Source organism: Perca flavescens, chromosome 9 (genome assembly GCF_004354835.1).
Source record: "Perca flavescens isolate YP-PL-M2 chromosome 9, PFLA_1.0, whole genome shotgun sequence".
NCBI lineage: Eukaryota > Metazoa > Chordata > Actinopteri > Perciformes > Percidae > Perca > Perca flavescens.
In genome coordinates this window covers 8772973-8787707 of record NC_041339.1, presented here as the reverse complement: position 1 = coordinate 8787707, position 14735 = coordinate 8772973, and the positions used below count along the sequence as shown (strand labels likewise).

At 40.9% G+C, this 14735-nt stretch overlaps 1 protein-coding gene across 5 annotated transcripts in view; it reads left to right on the top strand.

The window, feature by feature from the left end:
• Positions 1-14735, top strand: part of nlgn1 (neuroligin 1) — a 341839-nt gene that overhangs the window by 26304 nt on the left and 300800 nt on the right. The window contains exons 3-4 of one of the 5 annotated variants that reach the window (XM_028588144.1): positions 6568-6586; positions 10870-10884. The exons of the other annotated variants lie outside the window; for them this stretch is intronic. Of the exons in view, the coding sequence (XP_028443945.1) occupies positions 6568-6586; positions 10870-10884 (34 nt within the window). The remainder of the gene's footprint in view (positions 1-6567; positions 6587-10869; positions 10885-14735) is intronic. 5 annotated transcript variants of the gene reach the window in all.

Sequence of the window (14735 nt, the reverse complement as noted above, 5' to 3'; positions counted from 1 at the left end):
CAAAACTGGCATTATTACAGGTTAGCAAAAATAAATCCATAGTAATGAGGATCTGCCTTCACCATATGCTTTGTTTGTCCAGTGCTATAGAGGTAGACAGCTACTGGACTGGCAGATGTGCACGTGTGTGTTCATACATATGCAGAAGTGTCTTTTTAGTCTTTCTTTCTGTGCACTTTCACATTGCACTGTGTGTTTGTGTGTGTGCATGCTAAAGTAATTGAACAAGGTGATGCTCGGCCAGATGGTGTGTATGTTGGATGCTCAACACAGGAGCCAAAGTGTCACTTTGGCTTGGTAATGAGACACGGAGTGGTGTGGTTGGAGCAGTGGGGTGGTTATAGACATACAAAAGACCTAATGAGTTGTGAATGCACAGTTTCATTTGCTTGCATTGTTGGAGTGTCAAGGGCTGTAGAGAAGGATTTATAACCCCTCCAATTGTGTAAGACATTGTATACTTTTTGAATAGCATGCTGGTGAGTATGTAAGGGAGCAAGCTAGTCATTATTGCGAATTAGAATCCCAACAGGTTGATGCAGGACATGGAGGGATCAGACTGAAAGGGGTTCAATTTGCAATAATGACCGGCTCCCTCTACTTTATCTGGCTTATTACACAGCTACTCATACAGAGGTTATCTACTGATGATGCCATTCGGGATGCTTAACTTTACCGCTGATGAGCTCTAACTAACTAGCGCTAACTAATACACTGTTTGCACTGTTGCCATTAGCACTGTTAGCGATCCCTGTTTTCTCGACCTTCTCTCTCTCCCTTTGTGATCCGCAAAACAGCTATATGGGCTCCATATGGGCACAAATATTGATACTTTTTTTTTGTTGATTTAAAAACAATTTTATTGATTTTAAAAATGGTCCACCAGAGACGATGATCAAAACTCCGTCCATGGCAACGGTCTGTTATACAGAATGCTGTGGCCGGAGGCATTATGTTTTTGGGTTGTCCGTCAGTCCCATTCTTGTGAACGCATATTCTCAGGACCTCCTGGATGGAAGTTTCTTGAAATGTGGCACAAACGTCCACATGGACTCCAAGATAAACTGATTAGATTTTGGAGGTTAAAGGTCAAGATCACAGTGACCTCACATCTGTCCCATTCTCGTGAATGTGATATCTCAAGAAACACCTTGAGGGGAATCTCTCAACATTTGGCACTAACATCCACTTGGACTCAAGGATGAACTGATTCAATTTTTAAGTGTGACCTCACAAAATTATTTTTGGGCATTTTAGGCCTTTATTTCATAGCACAGCTGAAGACATGAAAGGGGAGAGAGAGGGGGAATAACATGCAGCAAAGGGCCACAGGTCGGAGTTGAACCTGTGGCCGCTGCGTCGAGGAGTGAACCTCTGGGCGCGTGCTACACCAGGTGAGCCACCTAGATGCCCACAAAATGCATTTTTGGCCATAACTCAAGAATGCCTACGCTAATTTTGACATTTTACACAAATAGGATAAGGATAAAATTATGAAGTGATGACATTTTATATCCAAAAGATCAAAGCTTCACTGCTACATCATAATGTTGTGCAAAAACACTTTTCTTACCATTATTCAATGCCATAATATAGGACAGAAGGGGAGACATTTAGCTGGATACTGAATTGGTGACATTAATCTTTAATCTATGGTGATTGTTTAGATCTTCTGTGCTGCTGGGCAGAAGATGTGAATGAAGCATCCATGTTTTGCCAAAAAATACACTTAATACCTACATTTCTGTAGTAAAATGTCTTAACTACATATTTTATGAGTCTAGACAGACATGGATGTAAAGTGCGACTTGACTGGTTGGCATAGGCATACAATCGCAAGGCTGTAATTTAAGTTGTAAGTTTTTATTTCCATATGCAGATTACTTGGATAGGTTAGGTGATTACTGTAGTTTTTTTAGTTCATATTTTTAATTTAAGATTATTTTTTTGGGCTTTTATGGCCTTTAATTGACAGGATAGCTCGAAGACAGGAAAGAGGATAGAGAGGGGGGCCGACATGCAGCAAAGGGCCACGGGTCGGTTTTGAAAGCTAGGCCGCTGCCAAGGACTACTACATGTGACGCACACTGTACCTTGAAAGCTAGAGGTCGCACAGTTTTTGTAGTTCATATTAGAGATAAAAGTCTGAATATATCTGCCTCTGCTGCTTCAATATAGACTATACTTTTCTAATCTGTCTAATCTGTCCTGTAAGGTGCAATGCTGAATCACTGGAATAACCTTTAAAAATAAGAATAATAGGTGAGAAAACAAGTTTATGTGCCTCTGTAAATTTGGCGATATTTCACTTTGACACTTTGAAAGTGAACTCCACAAGAGCAACTTTTCAGAAGAGAGCATTATTATGTATGTAATCAAAAGGGTACATTGACCAGTATTTGGGTATATACAAATAATAAATTAATCTCTTAATGTATATGCCTTAGCATGAGTGAAGTTATGTACATGCTATGCTGATGTTTATACAGTAAAGCTGTCTCATATAGGATAAACCTTCAGTTTGCGTGAACATGAATGAGTTATAATGCTGTCAAAATGTCCTTCATTATTGTCATTGCTATACAAATAAACCCTTTTGAAAACAGATTAGTTTTGCTGGAGGAGGCTCAGCAGCATCCACTCTGTGGAATCACACAGCATGTCACATCTTACTGTCTGGTTATCTTGATTTTTCATTTGAAGACTTGATATGTAAGCATATTTTCTTTTGAAATGTATGAATCTCTTCCATGTCCTACCTCCACTCTATGCTTTACATGAGCAGATGAAAAGTCATTAGCTCTAACCCAAATTGCTACCTAGTGTCTCATCTGTAATATTTATGTGCTGCACTAACAAATACAAAATAATGACATGACAGCTTATTGCCACAATGAGAAGTAATGAGATATGTAATTTGCTGTTGCATGACTACATAAATCACTTAAAGCCCTGCAGTCCTATTTATTCCAAAGGTGCTCTGCAATGGACCAGCCTTGGCATTAATCGATCTCTTTCGTTCTGTCTCTTTGTTGTTCTCTGTCTGTATACTCTGTATATTCAAACTCACTTATAACATAATTTTTAATTCAAGTTTGTGATTTAGTAACCTTTTTTATTTTTTTAAGATACATTTTTTATTATTTTTATATTTTTTGAACATACAGAACAGACAAACACAACTGAACAAGAACAACCCCCCACCCTCTGCGGTCTCGAGGAAAACAAAAACAAACAAACAAATAAAAACAAAAACAGAAATCACACCTTGCCTAGTCGCTCTCCTCCAATTCCTGTGATGCCGAGGTCACCAGGACCAACACCTGTGCTGCCGCGCCCCTCCACAGGTCCACAGTCGATGATTTGGCCCTGCCAATCCTTGCTGCAGAGAGCTCAAACACAACCACGTCCAGAAAATACGCCAACCACTGTTCCACACAAAGCATGTGGGGGTGGGTTGGGGGGGAGCCAGCGCTGAACTATCACCCTCTTGGTCGCAGCTGATCCGGCTAGCCACATTTTCCTCACGTCTCCCAAGTAGGTGCAATTCAGCGTCATCATTAAGCAACAAAACAATCAGCATGGTGGCCCAGTGCTTAGCACTGTGGCCTCACAGCAAGAAGGTTCTGTGTTCGAATCCAGGTTGTTCCGGGGCCTTTCTGTGTGGAGTTTGCATGTTCTCCCCATGTTTGCGTGGGTTTCCTCCGGGTGCTCCGGTTTCCCCCACCATCAAAAACATGTACTAGGTTCTCCAGTCAGTGCCCTTGATCTAGGCACTGGCTCAGATCTGGAGTTGGTCCCCGGGCGCTGTCATTGGCTGCCCACTGCTCCCTTGAGGGATGGGTTAAATGCAGAGAATGAATTTCGCTACATGTACGTGTATGTGACAAATAAAGTACCCTTACCTTTACAATCGGGTCAGTAGGAAGTTGACATCCCATCACATCAGATATCATTGATGTTGTTCCACTCCAAAACTCATGCACCTGGTCTAGAGTACAAATACATCTGTCACTCCACTGGTTATAAACAAAAGGTTTGCTAACAGACATCAAGTGTATGTGCCAAATTGGGGTGCCCAAATGCCACCCATTGGTGCAGCGCAGTTGCTGTCCAAAGTCTGTCAATGTGCTGGTGATAATAGGGCCATTGGCTAGCATACATGTTCTTGGACACACACCTGCGAAGGCAAGGTCCTAGACCTCCAGCGAGGCCCTGCTCCATTCCTCTCCATGGGACCGCAGACGAGGGGTCCATCCACACTCCAAGGGCCCACAGCTGAAAGGCTCTGCGGTACACCTTAAGGTTAGGGAAGGCCAGGCCTCCCATGTTTGTGGTACGTTGCAGGGTAGAGCATTCCAGCCATTAGTGTTATTCATACAGTATTGTTCATCATTCCAAATACACCGCCGAACTATGGCATCAAGTTCCTTCCAGAAATCCATTGGTGGGGGCAAGGGGACCATTGCACCCACGAAATTCACATGAGGGACTATGCTCATTTCAACCACAGCAATCCTGGACCGTAGCGATGCTGGCAGCGTAGACCAATTTGCCAGATGACTTTGAACACCACTTAGTATAGTTTCATAGTTATCCTTGACAACTCGTTGTAGCGGTGCGTGAATGGTGATGCCCAAATATGTAATTCATCTCGAATAAATCCTTTAGTGGCTTGCCAGATGTACGCTGGGTCCGAAACTGAGTCAGTATTGATTGATATAAACTCTGCCAGTTTGGCACTAAACTCTATATCAAAATCTGTGTTTTGGAGAAGGGAATTATTAAATTGCCACCTTCTAGATCTTTCTCACAACATATCACAACGGGCAATGGACAGGATTAATGGTTCTATTGCTATCATGTGGAACATTGCCATCCCCAGAACCCACACGCATATATGTCTCAAGCACCCTACCGATAAATGCATAGCAAAGGGTGAGCAGTTAAATCTAAGCACAGTGTGGTGAAGACACAAAAAATAAAATAAATCCTCTAGCCCTCCGAGACCGCAGACCCCCTTCCCTCTCTGTAGGATACGTGGCCACATCAAACGCAGCTCGCACAAAAACTCCAGCTCAAAACTGCCCACTGCATGAAAAGTGGGATTTTCGTCAGTAAGTGCACTGTAGATTGTCGTAGAAGTTCAGGTTTACAACTGTACACGGCAATTTGCAGGCAACACCAAAAACTGCCGTAAATTGTCGGAAATTCGCGTGGGCCTTGCTTGGCAGTTGTCCCCCCATGACCCTCCCTCCCCCTAATTCTAGAGGAGGCTTTAAAATGTAAATGAAAATGCTGTGAGCTATACAGATGCAAATCAGGGTAGAAGCAGGGGGAGTTTTACCCCAGGTGACATTTTTCTAAAAGGTATTAACTTCATTTTAAGAAAATCTCTTAAAATAGATCAGGCTCAGTAAACCTAATTGTAAACTTTTAAATTTTAGCTTGAATTGATTTATTTAAAGAAAGTATGCTAGATGAATTACTGTGTATGTCATTAGTAATCGCCAATGTTATGTAAAAAAGATACACAAAACAATTTATTTCAACAATTAGTTTTAATCAGGCTTTGCCACAAAGGTAAAATGTGCATTCCATGCAAACAACATCACAGTCTCCTAGAGCTCAACCACTGTGCATAGTGGCATGACTACAGTGACCTTTCTTTGGTCTTGCTCATCCAAGATTGTCTGGTGGAATGGACACAAAGGCACCACTGTACAGTTTTCTAAGAGAATTCTTTCTGCTGACACCAAAACACTGTTCATCAATTCGTCAATCAGCTTTGTCATTGCATGACAAAGTCCCAACCATTTGTCTTCTTAAAATACTGGCAAATTCAGCACCATATTCACATGTCCATGGCATATGAAGCTATTGGCTCTGCTGAAATGGCCTCATAATCTGGACTTCAATTGTCCTATGGTGGTGTATTGTTAATTGTCCTATTAAAGGTCCCATGGCATGAAAATTTCACTTTATGAGGTTTTTCTAACATTAATATGCGTTCCCCCAGCCTGCCTATGGTCCCCCAGTGGCTAGAAATGGTGATAGGTGTAAACCGAGCCCTGGGTATCCTGCTCTGCCTTTGAGAAAATGAAAGCTCAGATGGGCTGATCTGGAATTTTGCTCCTTATGAGGTCATAAGGATCAAGGTTACATCCCCTTTCTCTGCTTTGCCCGCCAAGAGAATTTGGCCCACCCATGAGAGAGAGGCATCATGGCTTTCAAACGAGCAAAGTGTCAGTTGGTCAAGGCCACACCCCCACTCTCCACCTTGCCCCCCCCTCTCCTCCTCAATAGCTACAGACACAGAAATGGCACATACTAAGGAAAGCTCATTGTGGGACTGGCTCTAGTGGCTGTAATTCTGCACCAAGGCTGAATTTCGGTCATGGGACCTTTAAAGTTTCCCAGTATTCCATTAAAACTCACTGTAATTCACCTCCACACCAGTCTGTGCGCTGTTTGCGCCCTCCTGGCTAATCTGTTATCCTCTTTGTCTTTCTCTATCACTCTGCCCCTACCCCCGCCTTCACTGCTTTAATTTGAAAAATAGCGGAGGGAGATGAGTCTTCTGAGAGTTAGAGCAAAATCTTCCAAAGTATGGGAGTATTTCAGGCCAACTGGTAAAAGATTTGTCTGTACACTCTGTCAAACTTCACTTGCTTATCACGGGACTACAACCAAGCACCTAAAAAGGAAACACACAGGAGTTGTTCAAGATGTATGGAGCGTTTTTTTTTCTTCCCTCCATGTCACCTCTGGGGCTCCGTAAAGATGTGCCCACAGAAAAAGAAAAGACAACGTAAGTATATCATTATTAATGAAACGGCGAGCTAGTCTGTACTGTTTATTAACTCTTGATAAGTAAAATGACTGTATTTGGATGTTAAAAAGGCTACTTAGACTTTGGCAGTAATGTTTTAAACCCCACAAAAGTTTAAACACGAGCAGCACAGAGCTATGTGCCTGGCTGCTTTCAGCGCGATTCATTATTAGGCAGAGCTAAGCGGAGCCAGTGTCAAGTTGTTTTATAAAAGTGTATTTTCTTGATCTTCTACAGGAAGCAGTACGCCGTCTTCACAACTCAGAGACAAATTGAGGCGCTATGAACTGGAGCAAGGGTAAGCTTTAACGAATATGCTTTCATTCTGCTGTATAAGGAAATAGATACGTTAATAGACCAATCTTAACCGTACATTTTGTTTTCACAGACTAACCTCGCCTCATAACGAGGCCATGACCTATTTGCTCGAAGCTATGTCTGCAAGTCCAGATTTACATGATGCTGTCAATGACGGCATTGTGTGTAAGCAACTTTTCCTGTTTTCTCATTGCTTGTTTTAATTTTATTATGACTTCATACCTCGCCAACAATCCAAGGAAATGGAGTATCCAAGCCATTTTATCCAAAACGAGCTGTTCGCCTCACAATCGCAAACGGAAAAATGGTAAACAGTTTTTCATTTCGGAGTTTGTATCATGTCTCTCTCCTCACGCGAGACTTCTAGCACTAAATATGGGTGTCAGCATTATTCTCTGAACTCTTAGGAATCCAAAGAGCCCTCGTATAAGCCAATCCGTTGACGGGAAGCAGAGATAGCCCGGTCTAAAGCCAATCATCCCTCTGACACAATGTGCCTCCCACGTGTGTTCGATCGACAGCTGCTCGAACCAGTTAGATTTCCATATTACAAGACCCTCCTACCCTTTTAGCTAATAAGGAGATGAATCAATAGACACCAATCTTTACACTGAAATGTTAACCCTGTGATGGCTGTAGCTGTGTCAAAGCAAAAACAGGGCCTCTTATAATGCATTTCAAACCCTGACCTATAATGACTTATTTCTATAGACTGTATTTATAATAGTTATTTCAAGTTTATGTGTGATTGATGTGGGTGTGTTTGTGTATTTGATTTTTTGGCTTTTTTCTTTGCACTTTTCAAATGGAAATAGGAAAAACGCACAGACATATCTGTAGAAGAGTCTTTTGGCTTCTGGATTTTTTCTGTAGTAAGCTGAGACGATGTGGCTGTGGCTTTGTGTTGTCTGTATCTCACCAGATGTGTTTACAGCAGTGTATTTTAATCATTTTACAGATGTATGACTTGGACAGAAATAAAAAACCTCCATTCTAGCCTCTGTCTGTTACTAAATTTAAATTCTTTATAGTTTAATTTGCTTCCTTAGATCAGCTAGTTTCATATGATACCAAATATATTCACTAGCTTTACAACTGGGCCCACTAACAGTTTAAGCAGCGCTTAATAATTTTTCAGACTGCCAATTCCATACAAAGACCAAGCAAAGTCTATATAAGTCTGTATTTGCGGATACAAATCGCTCTGCATTCATTTGTTAATTGTGTTTGCGGATACAAGTTGCTCTGCATTCATTTCTGCATTGTGTTTCACAAGTCACAAATTAGAGGCAGTGTAAAACTATTTTGCTATCTATTTTTAGAAAACATAGAGTATTTTCACACTGCCACCCGATAAAGTAATAGTCTCGTAATGGTTATTTGCGCTGTATGTAATTCAGTTGAGTACACACAAAGTCTCTGAGGTTTCTGTGAGCAAAAGAAAAAAAGTTTTTTCAATGACTAAAATGACAAAAGTATTGGTTTTGGCAACACTAGATTAACTGAAATGTTTAATATAATCTGATAGGATATTTGACACAATTAAAACTAAATAGAAAAATAGCTGACAAAATTCAGGGAGGAAAACATTTTGAGTTGTTGATTTTGGTATAAGCACTGGTAGAAGAAGTACTCAAAACATTTTTTTCTGAAGTTAAACAATTAGCTATTAATAGCAGACTAAAACTGTTAAAATGGCACAGTACAAGTCCTGCATTTAAATGTTCTGTACTTCAAGTGAAGAGTGAAAGAGAGGCATTATCAGCACAATGTACTAAAATTGACTTAACATTTTCAAGGTGGAGCTTTCAACTCTATAATGTAATGTTGGATTGTTTTATGTTTAATAATGCATCATATTTTGTGAGTAAAATCTGAATTTGCAAAGTTACCAGTAACATTTCTCTGTCAGGTAAATGTAGTTTTACATTGTTTTCCTCTGAAGTAGAAGTACACAGTAATTCAGTAGTATACAGTTGGGTTGCATATTAGGTGCTTAGGCTGTAAGTTATTTCTGCAAGTTATTTCAGGGTACAATGGAGAAATACCAGAGGCCAAGCAATCGGCCCGTTCCAAATGGGCACATTTTTAGTAGGCACTGCAGTAGTCATTTAAATCCAGCAACATATGTAGACAGACTGCTGACAAAGATCACTGTAGTGTGGGTGGAGGTCAGTTCAGTAGACTGATGCTGAGCTTCAGCTGCCTGAAAGTGTTCTAATCCTGTTTTAACTCTTATCTGTATACAGATATTTTTGAAAACAGATATTTTCCTGTTTTGCCCTCTTGTCTCAGAGCTTTTTGAAAACGACTTAGATTCCTAAAAACTTAGAATGTGATTAATGTGACTATTGAAACTCTTTCTCAGTAACAATTTCATACAACAGTGATGAAATAAACATGCTGCTGTGGATGTAGCAAGCAGATGGATGATGGCAGACTTATTACACAGTATCATATCAAATCAAATCAAGATTATTTATAGCACGTTTAAAAACAACCAGAGTGGACCAAAGTGCTGCATAGGTTAATGTAAACGGTACAACAATAGCAAGAAAAATAATAAAAACAACAAATGGCAAGTGTCAATTGAGGGGGAGCAATCAGATAACCATTCAATTAATCAATTTTATTTATCACATGAAATCAAACAAGGTACAAATCCAGTGAAATGTTATCCCATCAGCTCCTTAAACCTGCATGATTCACCATGAAGCAGAATGTGGCTGTCAGATCGGCAGAAAAAGAGTCACCCGGTTGAATGGCAACAAAGCTTTGGAGCTGCCACTGCAAACACCCAATCTCCTTTACCCACTAGCCTCAATTGTGGAATAGAAAAAAACAATTGTTTTGATCGAAGAGGCAGAGAGTTGGAAAAGGGTAATGTACATAGGGTAATGTTATGAAATGTACAGGGGGACCAGCCCATGTATGGCTTTGAAATTAAAATAACCTTAACATTAGTCTTGTATTGTGACAGGTATATAGGGAATGTAGTGAAGGGCTGTTCATAATGCTGACGTTTCTGTGATTGAATTCCAAACAGTGATTGGTTCAGTGTAGCCTATTGCACTCATATTGCATCACTGCACAACATGAGGCTACTTTGTAAATAGAAAATAGACTCACTGAGATCACGATTGTATAAATAAAAAAAACCATGTCCACTGGCCCTTATGAAGGGCAGTAAAAATATATAATAAAGCTGAATGTGCTGCTCTCTGGCTCTGGCAGTCTCTGCTTCACCTACGTTGCAAAATGTAGATACATATATGTATTCATATATGTATTCAGAGCTTTATATTTGGCATTAACACACACACAAAAAAAAGACTTCTGGATGCTTTCACGCTCTAGACAGTCCTGAGACGTGAGCCTGACGGAGCTGGTGCAGACAGCTGTATAGCTGTTCTCATCAATTATTCGTACATAACAGCTACGAAAAGTAATACACTGTAATTCATATGTATTCCACATATTTATTATTATCACCCCGCATTGACGTTTGTAGCACTGAGGCAACACACTCTAATGTCCGTAGTAATTATAACTGGAGCACCTAGTTTAAGACCGCAATAATCAGTGTATGGTGGACGTTAGGGTGGTGGGTGTGTCCCAAAACACAGAACTTTTAACGGGGGAGCGGAGTTTGTGTCTCGGGAGTAATACTTGAGGAGACTGAAGCATGTGAAGCATTGCCCTGAGATGACCACCACTAGATCCTCCAGACGTTAGTCAAGTTTAGTCACTGTGGATCCTCTATTGTTCAGGGTTTCAACAATTTTGCCCAGCCTCTGTGTATTATAAAACCCTCAGACTTTACTTCCTCTCTAGACCTGTCTCTCTGTCTTTATTTTGTTTTATATTTATATTTGTTTCTCAAGATAAAATTATTAGGAAGTCGACATCATTAAGCAACTTGACTCGTGCTGCTGGGCTTTAATGTTTAATTTCACACCAAATGAGGGGAGGAGGACAGGGAGGAGGAGGAGGAGGAGGAGGAGGAGGAGGAGGAGATGAAGGTGGAAGGAAGAGAGGAAAGAGGGTAGAGGATCACAGGGGTGTATATGTTTGTTAATTTTATGTGGGTGGGTGTGCGTGGAGTAATCACAAACTAAACCATAAATCCTTCGTGGTCCGTTCTCTCAGACAGCAGCACTTGTCAGATTTGTGTGTGTGTGTGTGTGTGTGGGTTTGCAATTGTGTACATGCTCATTATTGTAAATCCAGTAATTAGCCTCACCGGTGCATTAAGTCAGTGGCTCTAATTGGACCCTTAAACCTACTGCCACTCAAAGCATAAAATAAAATAAGTCAAGATGGTAGGATGGTAGCCTCGGTACTTCGCTCTCTAGTACTTGTTGTTTTTATGCGTTTATTATGTTTTCTGCGGTCTTTCACCAGTAACTTTTACCAGAGAGGAACTCTTAAACATCAGGCAAACCTCTACAGGAACTTTTTCTCCGGTTTTCACAAACCCAGCAAGTTTTTCAGAAATCTTGGTTGGAGGCGCCGCGGTTCTCCGTGGAATCTGCCGGAGATGCAGACGTGGGAAACGAGCAGGAGCACTGGTGAAATTAAGGGAGCGGGGACTACGCACCTCGCTTCCAGCCATTAATCTGGCAAACGTCCGGTCCCTGGAAAAGAAGATGATTGAGCTGCTGCTTCTCAACCAAACCAACTCGGACTTACAATACAATAGTAAATTCTATTGTATTGTTATACTGTACACTTAACAGTATTTTTATATGTATTACTGTCATTTCTGTTTTTATTCTTTATATGTAAAGTGAGTGTTATACAGCAAAGATTAACCCGAGTCAAATTCAAATTTGTTGGCCAATAAAGCTGATTCTGATTCTGAGTCTGATGTACGCACATTATTGAGTCAGACAGACTAGGCTAACAAGAACAGTAACTATGAAAATAACTATAACAACAACGATGTGAGCATCCACACTGATTAAGATACTTTATTCATCCCGCAAGGGGATATAACATTTTTTCACTCTGTTGTTAGTTATTACACACATTACTCACGGCCCAAAATACACACACAAGCCCAGGATAGTATGCAGTAATGGAGAGATGTTCGGTGCCTTGCTGAAGGGCACTTTGGAGTTTCCCAGGAGATTAACCCTCTGAGGACAAAAGACGCACCAGCAAGTCCAAGCGTTTGACAACACTCGTATTAAAAAAGTGCTATTACAAAATTACATTTCATATATTACGTGACTTTTGTGAACCCAAGACTTTTGAAAATGAATTCCAAGCACTACAATAATTGAGTGTAGGTTTGTTTTCACAAGAGATTTGAGAAATTTCAAAAATGGAAAATCAACTTTTCAGCTTTAGGGCCAAATTATCTCTTTACACATTGCTCTGGAACAAATTTGGGCCTCACTGACAGAAAGCTGAGATTGTTTTGAACATTTTGATATAAAACACATGGGATCAGGTTATATACAAATACCCTTAAAAGGTGAATTTAAAAAGAAATGTAAAAATGCCCTTAGATGTCAGAAGGTTAACTGGCACCCCTCTAGCTATCAGTCCACACTCCATACTTGGTCCGCACAGGAACTTGAACTGGCGACCCTCCAGTTCCCTACATACTGACCTACTGCCACCCCCAATTAATGACAATGTCATGTAAACACCAGTGCCAAGCACGTGCTGCACACTCCAGCTGATAATACATAATATATTAGAGCAGCAGACATTTCGACGTAGGATTATAGGAATGTCTGCAGTAATATCTCACATATTCCTGAATTTTGGTTTATTTAATGAACCTAAAAATTAAAGCTTATTGTCTACCGAAAGTCACCTTGGACTTCCGTACCGCCTTGCACAGAACTTCAGAAGTCACTGGAATGAGAGCAGGCTGGCGGGTATCAGATATGTGCAGAGCACCGGAACAAAGACACTGACAAGTCACCGACTTCTATCTAATAAAACGAAACGTATCTGTATGTATGTATGTATGCGTGTGTCCGTGTTTGGGGGCGTGGTTGGTGGGAAAGTAACCTGAATGACACATGCAGACGCCATGGTTCATACAGAAGTTTACTATTTTATTTTCTGTTTTACAAAGGCGAAAAGGAAAATCATGTCCTTTGTAAATGTAATCTTTTAGCAATATCATCTGCTGTGGGAAGTTGCAAATTCAGATTGATTTTGATTGGCAGTGTTTCTAACGTTGAGTAAAAATTACTTTTAAAATTATATATTTATAGTTATTGTTACAGTTATCATTCTTGGTGCCGACGGCCTTTTACTGTGCCGTGTGCTGATAAATCCATGGCGCGCGGTCTGTGGTGCTGAAGTAGCAGACGGATTTGCAATTGCCACTTTTTCTCAGAGTCCCGCCCCATTGTTAGTTTTGTCTTGGATCTGTAACATTCTCTACACTACATAGCTAGATTAAAAAATATAGAACAGAAAAGTTGCAGGTGAGTGAAATGAACCGCCCCCGTCTCCCCTGTTAAATAATAACAAATTGCCCATTGCGCACACACACACACACACACACACACACACACACACACACACACACACACACACACACACACACACACACACACACACACACACACACACACACACAATGAGACAACCACTTTGCTTGAAATGTTGTATCAGACATTAGATCTAAATTCCAGGGCCACCTGTGTGTGTGTGTGTGTGTGTCAGCACATTGGCAGCAATAGACCTCAGCAGCTTCAGATACCCAGCAGCTGTCAATAACTCATCACTTCTTTCATTAAGCATATTGGGAACTGGTCAAATAGGCTGTGTGTGTGTGTGTGTGTGTGTGTGTGTGTGTGTGTGTGTGTGTGTGTGGGTGTGTGTGTGTGTGTGAGAGAGTGTGTGTGTTTTGTAAAGGGCCACACAGATTGAAATGTAACACCTAGGAATGAGTCTGAGGATGCAGTGTGTGCATGTCTGTGCTGACAGGTAAAAGCAAAGGTGATGGATTGTGTGTGTGCAGAGAGGAGATTGACGTAGGCGGAGATGATGTATTAAGAGACCATCGGTAAACACGTTGAGAGAGAAGAAGTGGGGGAGGAGACTGAACAAGAGATGAACTGTGAGGTAGCAGCAAATAAATGAACGAGCTCTTGTGTATGGTATCCAAAGAAAGACGCTTTTCGTATTTAAAATGTACATAGAGGGCTCTATTTCTGTGGTGGCCCTATGACCATCGCAAGCAGTACTCCGACAGTAATTTCTTGAGCTTGGAATTGGCTTTGCCCATCTGTGTATTTTGGGGATCAGCGCATGGTGCACAGGTGTGAGGGTCATTCAAATGAGGCAGTGGAAATAGAAAATGTGGGTGTTAGACCAGGCTCCCAGGAAGTGTGCTGTGCTTTAAAGCCAATTTAACATAGCGGCCAAACAGTGGAATTACAACTTCTGTTTCTATTTTGTGATAACATGGAAAGAGATGTCTGTAAATCAGTGGATACTTTTTCACAACCCCCCCCAAAATGACTTGTTTCACTATCAGAATTTGATCCATTTGGTCCAATAACATCTGTGTTAGACTGAAATAGACGTCTCTAACTTTTTTGCTGCAGGT